The sequence below is a fragment of the Pteronotus mesoamericanus genome, unplaced genomic scaffold (genome assembly GCF_021234165.1).
Source record: "Pteronotus mesoamericanus isolate MK-2021 breed Mesoamerican mustached bat unplaced genomic scaffold, CSHL_Meso_final scaffold_651, whole genome shotgun sequence".
Taxonomy (NCBI): domain Eukaryota; kingdom Metazoa; phylum Chordata; class Mammalia; order Chiroptera; family Mormoopidae; genus Pteronotus; species Pteronotus mesoamericanus.
This window is the reverse complement of record NW_026555325.1, coordinates 46,703,413-46,717,620: the sequence shown is the minus strand read 5'-3', so window position 1 is coordinate 46,717,620 and position 14,208 is coordinate 46,703,413. Positions and strand designations below refer to the sequence as shown.

The window sequence follows — 14,208 nt, the reverse complement described above, 5'->3', positions numbered from 1 at the left end:
TATATAACTGACCATTAAGTGATAAAATACAGAGTTCAGCAAATGGATTCAAAATGAGAGTTTGAGCAAGCAGCAGAACTTGAATGGGACTTGAAACCGGGTTTAGATAGGCAAAGAGGAGGTAGAATATTCTAGGTCACATCTTTTTACATGTTACATATGTATCTATATCTATATATATGGAAATTTACAAAATACCAGTGAAGGACTTGCTATTACTGCTGGTTCTAGAACTTTTATAATATGATTTGATTGAAAAGTCTAAAACTGACTATATTTGCCCTGGAAAACTACACATTTCACAAAATTATTTGTGGACATGGGTACGAAGTATTTGGCTACAGATGAGGAAATTGAGCAATATTTTAATCTCCGTGCTTGCAAAATTCAGATTTGGAAAACTTAGGGCTACTTGGAACCATGCAACAGTAAACTTTCAAGAAGTTTCCATAAAACTCTGTGAAATGCTTCCTAATTTTCAGGGAAAATACTTCAATTTAGTAAGTGGTTTGAGAAGTTTTAATTTCCTAAAATATGGAACTCTTATTGATACAGAACAAAAAACTATGTCCATTAATAAGCAAAGTTCTTACGGTCACATTCAAAATCTTTTCTCTCAAAGCCGGATGTATCCTTCTTGTCTTTCATATGCCTTTATGTGTATGCAAAGATGCTTTGTGAAAACTGGCAAACTGCTGATCCAAAGTTAAGTTGAATACAACAAAACTCTCACTAACAGAAAGGGAAATGGGCTTTAAGAAACATGGCATAAAAATTAGTAAAGAAAAAAGGCCAAAAAATTAGGAAAGAAAACATGAAGTGTTTTTAATTTGTTCTGTTGTTGACAAGAGAAATAATGCTGATGTTAATCCAAGTTAAATTCAAACAAATCAAATAAGTTTGCAGATGACTGTCTTATTCCTTTTTAAATCTGGTATCAAGCAAAGAACTGACTTAATAGGACTTAAAAAACACTATCTACGAGCTAAGAGCTGAAAGCATCTGCCAGACAGAAACTTACTGGGTAGCTCAAAAATAAACATGCTCTTGGAATAGATAGGGTAGTTATCCTAACTTTAAAAAAAAATCACTGTGATGACATATTTTAAGAAAAAAATGGCACCAGCCACCAACACCTAAGACAAGTGAGCAAAATATAAAGAGAGACATGGAAATAAAGAACAAACTGACAGTAACCAGAGAGGAGGGGGATAAGTGGGCAAAGAAGGGGAAGGGTCATCAAGGAACATGTATAAAGGACCCATGGACAAAGAAGAGGTGAAGTGGGGGGCGCAGAGCATGGCGGATTGAATGTGGGAGGTGGGGGTGGGTAAGGCAGGGGAGGGTAATGGGGGGAAAATGGGACAACTGTAATTGAGCAAAAATTAAAAAAAAATAAATAAACCCAGGCTCTGGGGAAAAACGAAAAGAAAAAAATATCATACTATACAACACACACACACCTTGTTTCACACTGCAAATAAATTAAAAAGATGCCACAGGTCCCAAAGAAAAAAACTTCTATGAGGACTAAAAGAAATTGCTACAAGTAAGTTTAGGTCAGAAAGAAGTACTGGAGGATGGGAAGAATATCTGAATACCTATCATTTTTGAAGATCTATCACTGCTATACACTATGCTAAATGACTGATATAGAATTTTTTATCTAGTTGCCCACTACTTCACGAAATAAATATCTCAGTTTTAACAGGGAAGCAATATAAAAAATTTCACAGCTAGGCTCTAAAGGCAGATGTCGTGGGTTCAAATCCTGGTTCTACCACTAGTAGTGTTCCCTTAAGCAAACTTAACTTCTCTGTGCCTTGATTTTTACACCTATAAAACGGGGATGGCAACAGAGCCTGCTTCCTAGGGCTATTAGAAAGATTAATGAATTAATACATTAATATTAAAAATTGTGCCCTACACATCATAACTATCCAATAATTACGAGTTGATATTGCTAAGGAAACATTTAGGCTAACTCACTTTCCCAGAAACAGTTTTTAAATGGCAGAGTTGGGATTAAGACCCTCTTTATTCCAAATCTAAATATACAAGATTGAGGCAGGAAATAAGAAGTTTAGGGTAGGTATCATTAAAACGGAAAAAGTCAAGTAAAATTAGAGTTTAGAACACAAAAGTATTTTTAGTATATACCTAAATTTCATGGTTTTGTATGTTGTTTTTACTGATTTTCTTTTGAGGTCTCAGGAAAACATTCCCTTAAAAATCTTTTGGTTGAACTTTGTGAAAATACACTTTGGTCATGACAAGTTTAGGAGTGGGTGGGAAAGGGGAACAATAGTATCACTCACTGTGGTATCTTTGTACCTCTTGATACCAACTGAGGAGGCTAAGGCAGAAGGCAGCTAAGTATGGAAACTTTGAAAGAACAAAAAAAGGGTCACCCAGGAAGACTGAAGTCTCCTAACAAGGATTCTTTTTTTTCCCTGCCTAGTGAATTTCCATACCAAACAAGCAGTGTTATCACACAGTCTTTTTAGCAAAGCCATAGAATCATATCATTCACTCTCCAAATAGTAAGAGTATTGATGTCATATATTTAATTGATAAAACAACTACATGATTTAAAAAAAGAGAGATGTGCTCTGACTGGTGTGGCTCAGCTGGTTGGGTGTTGTTCCTGCAAAGCAAAAGACACAGGTTAGATTCCTGGTCAGGGCACATGCCCTAGGTTGGGGCTTGGTCCCTAAGTGGGGCATGTAGGAGAGGCTCCATGATGATGCTTCTCTCACCATCAATGTTTCTCTTTCATCCCCTCTCTCTAAAAATAAATAAACAAAAATCTTAAAAAAAAAAAGTCCATTTTTGTTAGGTCTTTCCAGTAAGCTGCATATCTACTTCTGCTTCATCATCTGAAGGAGTATTTAATAACTTAGCTAAACAAAGAGGGGAGTATTTGTGAACACTGTGGCAAAGGATGTCAAAAATTAAAATAAAACTACTCAATTAGTTATGGAAATGAGAATGTGAGGCAATGGACTGAAAGAGATGCTAAACTTATTTCAGACGCACATGACATGTTTAAAATAGGACTATTTTTACACAACTGACATACTTTTGGAGAGACATATATACACCATGATATCTCTAAATTATGAAACCCAAATGTGTCTCTTGGAGTAAGGTTTATTTTTCCAAGTCAGGAAATATTAAACGATATCATCATACCTGGTATGAATTTTATCTTGAAACCATTTGCTGTAAGACGAGGATCAGACAGGTAAGTTGATCCACTGGATCTTTGGTCATCTGCTGTCATGTTATATAAAATCTCTAAATAATGGGATCCACTAAAAAGACTGAAAAAGAAATAATAGTCCTTTAACTTATTAAATATGAAAATAAAATTTAAAAATTTATGGAAGAAAGTTAATCCAAGGTCCTTTTAGAAAGTATTATTAGTAACCAAAATACAAAGCTATGAATAGCTATGTAACTTTACTTTTTTACATTTTTGTTAATATTTTATAGAAGACCTATTATATACAATGTATAGAAGGGGGAAGAACAGATATGAGTTTTTATCTTCTAGAACGTTACAAGTAAAATGTAAAGTAAAAAAATGTGCTCTAATAAAAATGAAAACTTTACTTATAAATAATGCTATTAACACCTTCAAACAGACAGAATACATTGTCAAGTTACTCAAGTGGTTCACCTTACATAATTTTCAATTGTCAAGGTTTCTTCAATAATAAAAAGATAAGCATATATCTTTTTCTCCCAGGAACTTATAAACTTAGTAATTCAGAGCTTGGGAGAGATTCCTTGTCTACTTTAGACATGACACGTTTGCCAAAGGTGGCATATGAAATGGTTCTCAGTGGTACAGGCTTTAAACAAAATTCTGAGATAGCTGAAGATTACCTATGGCACAAATTAGCCTTCCATGTTGGTTTTAGGCTTGATGATAATGCTGAAACACGTTTTTACAATAAAGTGTCTGTTGGGGTGACTTGTGAGTAGTTAACATTTTCCCAGTCAATGAATATTTGAGTGCTTACCAAGTGATAGATGCTGTCTTAGGTGTGCAAGCTACTGTTCCAGTACAAGATTATAAGCTGCTAGTTATTTCTTCATTACAATCCTGTACGCTTGAAAAAGTAAATGAATAGGTGTTTTTGCTTATCATATCTGAAAGGTAGAGGACCCCACTGGCTGTGGGAGCAGATGTCATAGAGAGGAAAGCTTTGGCTACATATCGGGTGTGCTGTCGCTGGTCTAACCAATATTCAGAAAATCAATCTGAGAATCAATGGTGATGATGATGATGATATAGTGTAGCAACAAATGGTGCAGGCTCTACAGTTACTGTCTAGATTGGACTATGGAATCCAACTATTTGTTAGCTGTGCGAGCCTAGGTAAGTTAACTTTACAGTTCTGTTTCAGTTTCCTCATCTATAAAACATGCATAATGGTTGTACCTATCTCATGATCCTTACACCTTATTTCATGATCTTTACACCTCATGAGAGGTGTAAAGGGCTTAGTAAAGTTCCTATCATAAGGCTCAATAAACATTTATCATTGTTATTATTATTGAGCTTTTACTTGGTGTTTTACGGATATCTAAATTACTTTCTTCAGATGTAAGCTAAACAACCCTCATTAGAATTCTAGTGAGAAGACTGAGACTGAACCCATAATTAATTACTGTCTACAGCTCAGTTCCGAAAAACTTGAAAATTATTAACTGTAATGGGGATGTCACATTTCAGAAAATTCCAGATACACTCTAGCTCTTTTTAAGGGAATAAAAAGTGTCAGTTATATGGACTGTTTGATGTAGCCTAAGGCTGCATTAATTCTTTTTCTGATTCTGTAATAGTGTCATAAGCCAATCTATACCACAAAAGATGCTGGATTTTAATGATTAATGTTGCCTTAATTATAAAGATAACTTTCACAAATGTTTTTTCCTTCTTTTGTCTTTGGTCCCTTTTTTCTTTCCCATTCTGGTGACAGGGTCTTTAACACCAAAGTTTTAATATATTTTATAAGTAATTTTTGATTTATTCTTAGAAGTCTAAAACAATTATTTACTGATGTGTCTTGGAGAACGAATTGAAATTATTTCTTTAGTTTCAGGTTTTTATCTCCTTTACTGTACATGATTCTCTTCTGTCAGACTAAAAAAGAAATAGTGAGTATAAAAAAGGGAATATTAATGTTATTAGTTATTCATTTTTACAGAAAATAATATCTGCATATAGGCTAAGAAAAGGAAACTCCCTGTTTTATAATCTACAATAAAATTAGTTCAGAAATAATTATCAAAGGATGAAACCATTAAATGGAAAGGTTGATAGGGAACTTTAAGATGGAGGATCAGGCTACCAGCGGCTGAACCCAGGGCCTTTTGATGTGATGAAATATAAAAGTACATAGTACCATCTATTAAGCAGCCTTACCAGAAAGTAGAATATAAGTGTATTCAATCCTCCTGAGCTTTCATTTAAATACAGGAGAGAGAAAAACAAGTTGACCACCATCACAAGAAAGCAAAGAGACAAACTGAGACAAGACAGTCCAATGAACAAGCATCAAAATCAACAAAAAATTGATGGTGTGATATTAAAAGAGATCTGTGAGCATTACAAAATGTAATGGTTGACTTTGTTTAGATACAAATTAAAAACTTAAAAGCTATAGAAAAGATATTCTGAGACAATGAGGAACAATTCCAAGGAATTATTACTGCATAATTTATGAAAAAGGTACTGTGGTTCGGTAATAGCCATTTTCTAGAGATATATACTGAAAGATGTATGGGTGGGAATTGTTCTAAAATACTTTAGCAAAGCAAAGAAAATATGCACACACACACAAGGACAGACACAATAAATGTGGGAAAATCTTGAAAACTGTTGATAAAGGTATTCATTGTTTAATTCTATTTTGGTATATTTTTAAAATGTTAAAGATCACACAACGAAGAAGAGTTATGACAACCTAACTTGATGCTAACTGGAGAACTGAACTTCATATTTATTAATTTCAGAACTATGCAGAATATTTTTCCATTATTTATTTAAAAGCAATTAATTCCACTGAAAATTAGGAATAAAGTTTTTAAAAGGTTAAATAAATATCACTCTTCTTTACTAGAAACTACCTGCAGCTTTTTCAAAAATTTTTATTTATTGATTTGAGAGAGACAGAGGAGAGAGAGACAGACAGACAGATAGACAGACATCAATTTTGTTGTTCTACCCATCCATGCATTCACTGGTTGATTGCTGTTAAGTGCACTGAGGATTGAACCTGCAACCTTGGTGTATCAGGATGACACTCTAACTAGAGCAACACTTTCAACCTTTTACCTTCAATCTCTAATCTAGTACGGATTCATGTTTGAGTTAAGAATATTGTATTACTTCACCATACCTCTCTGTTAATATAATTGGTTTTTCCAGTGGTTCTGCAGGAAGCTTATGGTTCTCAAGAAGTCTTTTAAATAGCAGGGCTTCTTCCACTCTGTATGGATTTAATAACATTACCTCTGTTTTGGATGTAATTAGCCACGCATCAGGAAACTTGAGACTGTGGATCAAGCAAAGTTCATCCTTTCCTTCTAGTTCAAAGTTCTTGTGTTTCTCAAAATTTTTTTTAAAGTTTTCCATAGAAAAGGGAATTTGAACTATTTTACTGTTTTGGTTCTTTTTCTTTTCAATTTGGGACTGAAAAAGCTCATCAAGTTTTGGCTGATTAGATAACGACGCTTTCAATTTGTGTTTCTGTGCCAAATTCCATGAACTGGAGGGTTTTATCTTTTTCCTGCTATCTTGTAATGGCTCCTGTTCAATGGCTCTCTTGATTTGCCTATTGTATCGTTCCAAGTCTTTAGCAGCCCTCTCTTCATATCTATGAATAGAGATAAAACAGAGCTAATGAGGCCTTCATCAGAAATATATTAACCATCTGAAATAAATTTTATAAAAAACAGAGTTGACATTCCAGGTTTGGTTATGAGTAAAGAGCTTATATTGGACTATCCCTCCTATATATAATATATTTATATAAATATATATATAAAAACCCTCCTATATATGAACAAAATATATATACCAACCTTTTAAAATTGGCACCGAAGAGCACCCAAAAGCAGGCATAAATTGGAATAGGTTCAACTCTTAAAGAGTTGATTTATACATTTATACAGCCTTTACCCAGAGAGGAGTCCTCAGCAGTAAGAGAGAGTGGCAAGAACTCAATCAGAAAGCTCCACTATTACTAGCTTGACTCAGCAGAACACAGAGCTCCTTGCTTCCAAAACTACTGAAAATTGAGGGAGAAAATCCCATATGTGGAAATCATATGGGATTTTCTCTAGCAAGAGAAAAATACTTGCTAGAAAGCTAAGTGAGCTAAACTGAGATTTCAATGGCTACTCATTGCAGGAAAAAAAAAAAAAAGAGTTTGGAGTCTGAGTTCCACAGAATTAAGAGGGCATAGTTAACACTTTTGGCTTTCAATTAAAACTGAAGGAGGACCACATCTAAGGGATAAGAAAAAAAACTGTCCTAAAACTATGGAAGCTACCCCAGGATTAAAGGCAAAATTTAGTCTCCCTAACAAAGTATAAAACAAATCCTTCACAAGCTCAAGGTGATTTCTCAATAATTTAAATGCCTGGCACAACAAAATCTAACAATTTTCGGAAGAAAATAGAACCCAGAGTTTCTACAACGTATCAGTCATAGTGGGGATTATATAGTCAAAGCAATCACTCAAGCAATAAAACAGGAAAATAAGAGTCATGGTCATGAGAGAAACTGATCAGCAGAAACCAACCTCAAGATGACTCAATGTTGGAATTTGCAAAGAAAAAAAGTTAAAAATAGGTTTTTATAAATATTTAAGGACTTAAAAAAAAGATGATCATAATGAGATAATAGAAGGGGGAATCTCAACAGAGAAGGGAAATTATTAAAAGGGCAATGACAACTGAAATTCTAGAACTAAGAGACACAAAAATCTAAAATAAAAAATTCACTGGTTAGGCGTAACAGATCTCCGATCTGTTAAGAAAGGGTTAGTAAAATATAGATCAATAAAAATTATCCAATCTAAACAACAAAGAGAAAAATGATTGAAGACTGAAAAAAAAGACCTTAGTGACCTATGGCACAACCAGCAACCCAGCATATATGTAACTGAAGTTCCAGATAAACAATAAAAGTGAGGGGGAAAAAACATCAAGAAATTATGGCTGATACTTAACTAACTCTAGAGACATTTATTTTAGAGCCAAATCAGTAAATCCTAAGAAGGATAAATGCAAAGAAATCCACAGCTAAGTATATTATAATCCAACTGCTGAAAAACAAAAATAAAGCTAAAATCCAAACAAAAATAAAGCTAAAATCCAAACAAAAATAAAGCTAAAACCCAAAAACAAAGATAAAGCAGTTAGAGGTAAAAAGAAGAAGAAGAAGATATTATATAACTGCTGAAAACCAAAGGTAAAGGTAATATCCTAAAAGTAGTCAAAGGAAAAGAACACATTACAAAACAAACAAAAACCACCACCACAGAAATGAAAACAGACATTTTCAGATAAAAGAAAAGTGAGAATAGATTTAAAATACTGAAATCTAACACAGCATCTTCCCTATCCATGACAAAATTAACTAGAAATCAGTAACAATCAATAAAACTAAAATACAATCAATAAAAACTCAAATATTTGAAAACTAAACAATGTAGCTTTATTCATAATAACCCCAAGTTGGAAACAACCCAAGGGCCTGTCAACTGAAGACTGAATAAATTGTGGTACAGTCAGGCACCATATAATGATGTTTTGGTTAACAAAAGAGAGCATATACCAATTACAATGGAGATGAAAAATTCCTGTGCCTCCTGATGCAGCAGTCGTTGTACTGTCATAGTGACAATGCATTACTCACATGCTTGTGGTGCTGCCAGTTATAGCACATACAAATAGCTGCAGTACATAATACTTGATAGTGATAATGATTATGTTACAGATCCCTGTATTTAGCATATTTTTTGTTACTTTAGTGTACTCTATTTATAAAAAAAAGCTTGCTGTAAAACAACAGTATGCCATGTTATACTGTTAGCAGACTCATAGATCTTGTATCTACCAAGTCTCCTTCATCATTTTTTTTTGTGCTTGACTTCATCCTGTGTTTTATAAATTCAGTGTAGCCTAAATGTACAGTGTTTATAAAACTTACAGAAGTATACAATAATGTCCTAGGCCTTCACATTGACTCATCACTCACTGACTCATCCTGAGCTCTAGTCATGATAAATGCTCTAACAGGTAAACCATTTTTAATCTTTTATACCCTATTTTTACTGTACCTTCTTTATGTTTAGATACACAAGTACTTAACCATCATGTTACAAATGCCTACAGTATTCAGTATAGTGACATGCTATATAGGTTTATAGTCTAGGAACAACAGCCTATACCATAAAGACTACGTGTGTAGTAAGCTATACCAGTTAGGTTTGTGATGCAACAAAATCACCTAACAAAGCATTTTTGAGAATATATTCCTGTCATTAACAGTGAATGACTGTATATTTATGCAATTGAATATAACTAATCTGTTAAAAATGAAATACAGATTAAAAAATATGATGAAAATCACTAAAATATTTTGTTGAGGGGAAAATGCTAGGTATAAGATTTTATATATATGAAGTTTAAATACTAGCAAAAGAAAGCTAGTGTGATAAAAATCAAAACAGTGTCTGCATATGGAGATTAGCTGGTAAGTGTTATAAGGGAACTTTCTAGGGTGATGACAATGTTCTCCATTTTGGGATGGTGATCACATGCGTATGTATACACATATGAAAATGCATTGGACTGTATATATGGTTAAGATCTATGCATTTCAAAGCAGCTAAATTTTACCCAGTTTTAAAAACCATTTAAGAAAGTACTGAAGGCACAGGCATTAAAAAAATATTGTCAATTCCAGATCTGAAGAGTTCTTTATACCTTTGCAATTAATCAACATGGAATAAACAATTCCCTGAGCACTACAAAAGAGCATTTACATACATTAATTAATACACTCCATTTACTAATTAGATACTAATAAAATTAAAGTCACTATAACAAGCAGAATAAAAATTATGATTAAATTTATAATGGTTTCATAGCTAAATGTTTATTTTTTTTAGTTGCTACTTATTTCTCAATTTAGAGTCATCAATGAAAAAAATTAAATAAATTGAACAAATCATCTAATTTAATTTCAAAGGTACAAAATAATGAATGTTTTAAAATCATACTGGGTTGTAGCATAATTGTTATATCAACCCTTTTCTAAAAAATTGAGATGGCTAGGTCCCCCTCTCAGTTTCTAATGCTCCAGGCTGAGGTTGAAGTCACACAGTTCTGTTTTTAAAGTTCCATGGTTGATTCTTATGCATATCCAGAATTGAAAACTACTATTACATTACTCAGCAAAGTGTAGTGCCTAAGAGCACAGACTCTCCAGATTCACTCCCTGGCTTAGCTTTGCCCTGCCAATTAGTAGTTGTATAAACCGTGGCAAATTATTTACTTTTTCTGTGCCTCACTATGGATAAATACAGCTACTTCATAGTTTTGATATGAGGAATAAAATGTATTAAAATGTGTCAAGTACTTAGCACAGAGTAAATGGTAATGTTTGCTACCATTTTTTTCTATCAAAAAATGTATAATGAAAAGGGAACACGATCTGACTAATGGTTAATAATTATTTAAGCAATCTTACTAAATTCTTTTAAAAATTCAGTTTTAAACTTCAAATGAGAATGTTATCTCTTGTTTGAAGAAACTTAAGAAATTGGATGAATTCTAAACATTTTTAAAGGAGAAATTTGAATAGATTTGTGTTAGGAAATAAAAATAGTATTATTGGGAGAACTGTATTAAGTGAAACTAAGAGACAAAAGACCTTAGCATGTTGTGTAGTTTGTACTTACTTAGTACATGTTTGTTTAATAAAAAAATGTTATGGGGATGAGAATGTAAAAAAGACCTTGTTTCTCTATAAACTAGATTCAAAAAATTAAAAAATGCCTCTTTTGGTTATTCACCATATCACATTAATAATATTTTACATTATTTTCTCTCATTTCTACTTAGAATCTGAACTTCTGAATTAGCAATATAAAACACATGATTAGTTTACTTTTCATAGTACTACAATTAAGTATTTTTAGCTCCTGGACATTCAAATTCAACATTTCCTGTACAGAGGAAAATGAGTTCAAGATGAAGGTCACCATTTGTAATTAATTATAAAGTGCAAATTTTCACATATGGTACTAATCTTTTGATTTACTCAAGAAGCAATGTCATTAGTTCCTTGAAAAATACAAGAAGTTATGTCCAAAGGAACATTAAGTGAATGTTAAGTAAAAACAGCTGCTACCTTTGACTAAATGTCATTAAGGGATTTAGTAACTTGAATGGAAAATACTAATTCTAATTTGACAAGTAATCAATTAAAATGATGTTTTTGTGACTAAAAATTACATGTAATTATAAAGTTTATTTACCATTTTCAATAATACCCCAATTACAATTTATTCATAGTTATTTTTAGTAGAAATATGTTCATACCTACTGCAAATGAAAGTTTAAGTTAACATTAATGGACTGAGACCCCAGTGGCAGTGCGTGTGTCTTAATCTGGATTCTAACCCACTACAAGAGAGAAAAATAAGGCAGGAAAAAAAAACAACTCAGAAATAAAGAACTGAAAAATGAAAATACCCCTACTCCACAGTGTCCAAAATTCTCAGCAGAAATCTTTTCCAAACTTTTTTTACAGTTTCAGAACCCTTCCATGATCTGGCCTACCTTTCCTCATCTTTCTTTACCACACTTCCCTATATGCAGTTCCTGTCATAGAGGGCATCTTTCAGTTCCTGAATAACCATTCTCTTTCTAGTTTCCGGGCCCTCTTACATGCTGTTCCTTCTACCTGGAAAATTCCCCACAGCTTTCTGATTGACTTCTATTCAGGAAAGCATTTTCTGTACTATAGATAAGATTAAGACCAACTACTAAGTGTTTTCATAATTCTCTATGTGTATTTTTTTACTTTAAACTTATCACATTCTATGATTACTGTTTTTTGTTTTCGACCCTAGACTGAACCATTTATAAGTAGAAAATGTTTATTTACAACTGTATCTGAAGTGAAAAGCCAGAGTATAGAGCCTTGTACACAGAATGCCTTCAATATATGCCCCCTAATTTAAGTAAGGAAAGAAGGAAGAAAGGGAGGGAAAGGCCTGGGAAAGGAGGAAAGGAAGAAAAAGGGGAGGGAAGAAGGAAGGGAAAGAACAGCAGAGAAAGAAGAAAAGGATGAACGAAAAGAGTGGTTATCTGTGGAAGAGAAGACTACCCTCATGTCCCCAGCACTTTTGTGGAATTTAGAATCATGGAAAGAATTCTAAAAGACTAGAAGAGAAGTGGTAGTTAGTGTTATTAGTGTGATATTTTTGTTTCACCATCTCCCTAATTATGATTTTGGACATAGCTGATCACAGATGGTCTCAAGACCTTTGGCTCTGAAGATTCTAACACAGTAATTTGTGATATAGAGTAAGCCCTCTGATCTCAAGATACCTGTATTTTCTTCACAGGCTTTTACTTCTGGCCTGCAGATTAAATTTAATATTGACTAAGCAAATGAAAAATAATTTCAACCACAACAGAGAAATTTCTTTTTCACAGATTAAAAATCTGATTGACATCACTGACATCTGGCACATTCACTATGATAACACACATATCTTATTTAAATCTCACAACTATGGGAGATAGTGTCCACACATTTTTACAAAAAGCTGGCAAAGAGAGAGATGGGTTAGAATGTAAGCATAGTTTTAGTGGTCTGATTTTGACCAATACTGCCTCTTTGTTTTATGGTAGTAAGGCAGAGAAAATTTTGGATTCCAGAATATCGCCTGATGACAAAACTTTCAGATGAAGCCTATTAACCATTAGCCTTGTACCCTAACACCTTGGGACTTACAAGGTATAATAATGCCGACATTCCCGAAAAGTACAATACTTGCTGTTGTGAGGCTGGAAGGTAATAGCTATCTTAGGCTGTTACACTGTCTCTACTTCCATGAACACCAGAAATATCTATGCTTTCATTTTTGTATCAGACAGCTATCAATTCATCACCTCCCTGGCCAATGCAATTCAACTTCTGTGGGTTTGCTGTACTAAAGGTTAAATGCACTCATCTTTAAACTGCATAGTTGTGTCATTTAGGTAAAATTAAAGATAACAATGTGTGACCCTTATTTGCATACTGATTCAAGTAGAGGAACTTTAAAAAATCTGACATTTAAGAAATAATTAGAAATCTAAACACTATTTGATATTAAAGAATTCCTGTTTTAAAAAGTTATGAGAATTGTATTATGACTATATTTAAAAGAGTATATTTTTTTACAGATACATGCTAAAATATTTATGAAATACATATTAATTTCCTTCAGAATAATAATGGTAAAGAAGGGTAAGTGAAGTGAGGTACTGATGAAGCAGGACTGACCACGAGATGATGGGCTGTGTTGTTTTGTCTACTTTAGTGTATGTTTGAGAAAAGAAAATATGACAACCATCCCCACCAAAAAAAAAGTGTGAAAAGAGAAGTTAATTCATGGAGGGTCTGCCTACTGGTATTAATAGTGGTCTTCATTATTTTAAATTGATAGTATCTTTATAAAACTGGATAAGCTAATGAAAGAAATTGGTCAAGTATTCATATATTTTATCACCAAATATAAACTCTGGATGATAGGTTACATTGAAATTTTTCTTCCTGGTGTCTGACACAGAATTGAGATGGCTTAGATAATAGTATGTGATTGGAAGTACAATTCTACTCCTCTATGGTCTGGTTGGCTACATTACTCAAATATTTTCTGTATTTATAATAAGTGCCCTAAGTGAATTAAAAATATCTATCATATTATCTGGAAATATTTATCCAGATCACCTGACATAAACATGGCAAATAATATGTAGCTATTTTAATTAAAGATAGACCAAACTGTCTATTTATCTACCAAAAAACTACTACTACAGTTAAAAGTTGGCAATAAATAAACAAAAGACTTTTGGAGGGAGCCTTGCTACTGAATAAAGGACAGCATTAATAGTACGAAA

The 14,208-nt window shown here is 33.0% G+C and overlaps 1 protein-coding gene across 2 annotated transcripts in view; it reads right to left on the bottom strand.

Annotated features, from left to right (window-relative positions):
• The window catches only part of PMS1 (PMS1 homolog 1, mismatch repair system component), a 65,839-nt gene that overhangs the window by 4,770 nt on the left and 46,861 nt on the right, over nt 1-14,208 (bottom strand). For both annotated transcript variants that reach the window (XM_054562565.1, XM_054562567.1), the window contains exons 10-11: nt 6,417-6,893; nt 3,196-3,326 (exon numbers count right to left, since the gene is read on the bottom strand). In XM_054562565.1, coding sequence (XP_054418540.1) covers nt 3,196-3,326; nt 6,417-6,893 — 608 coding nt within the window. The remainder of the gene's footprint in view (nt 1-3,195; nt 3,327-6,416; nt 6,894-14,208) is intronic.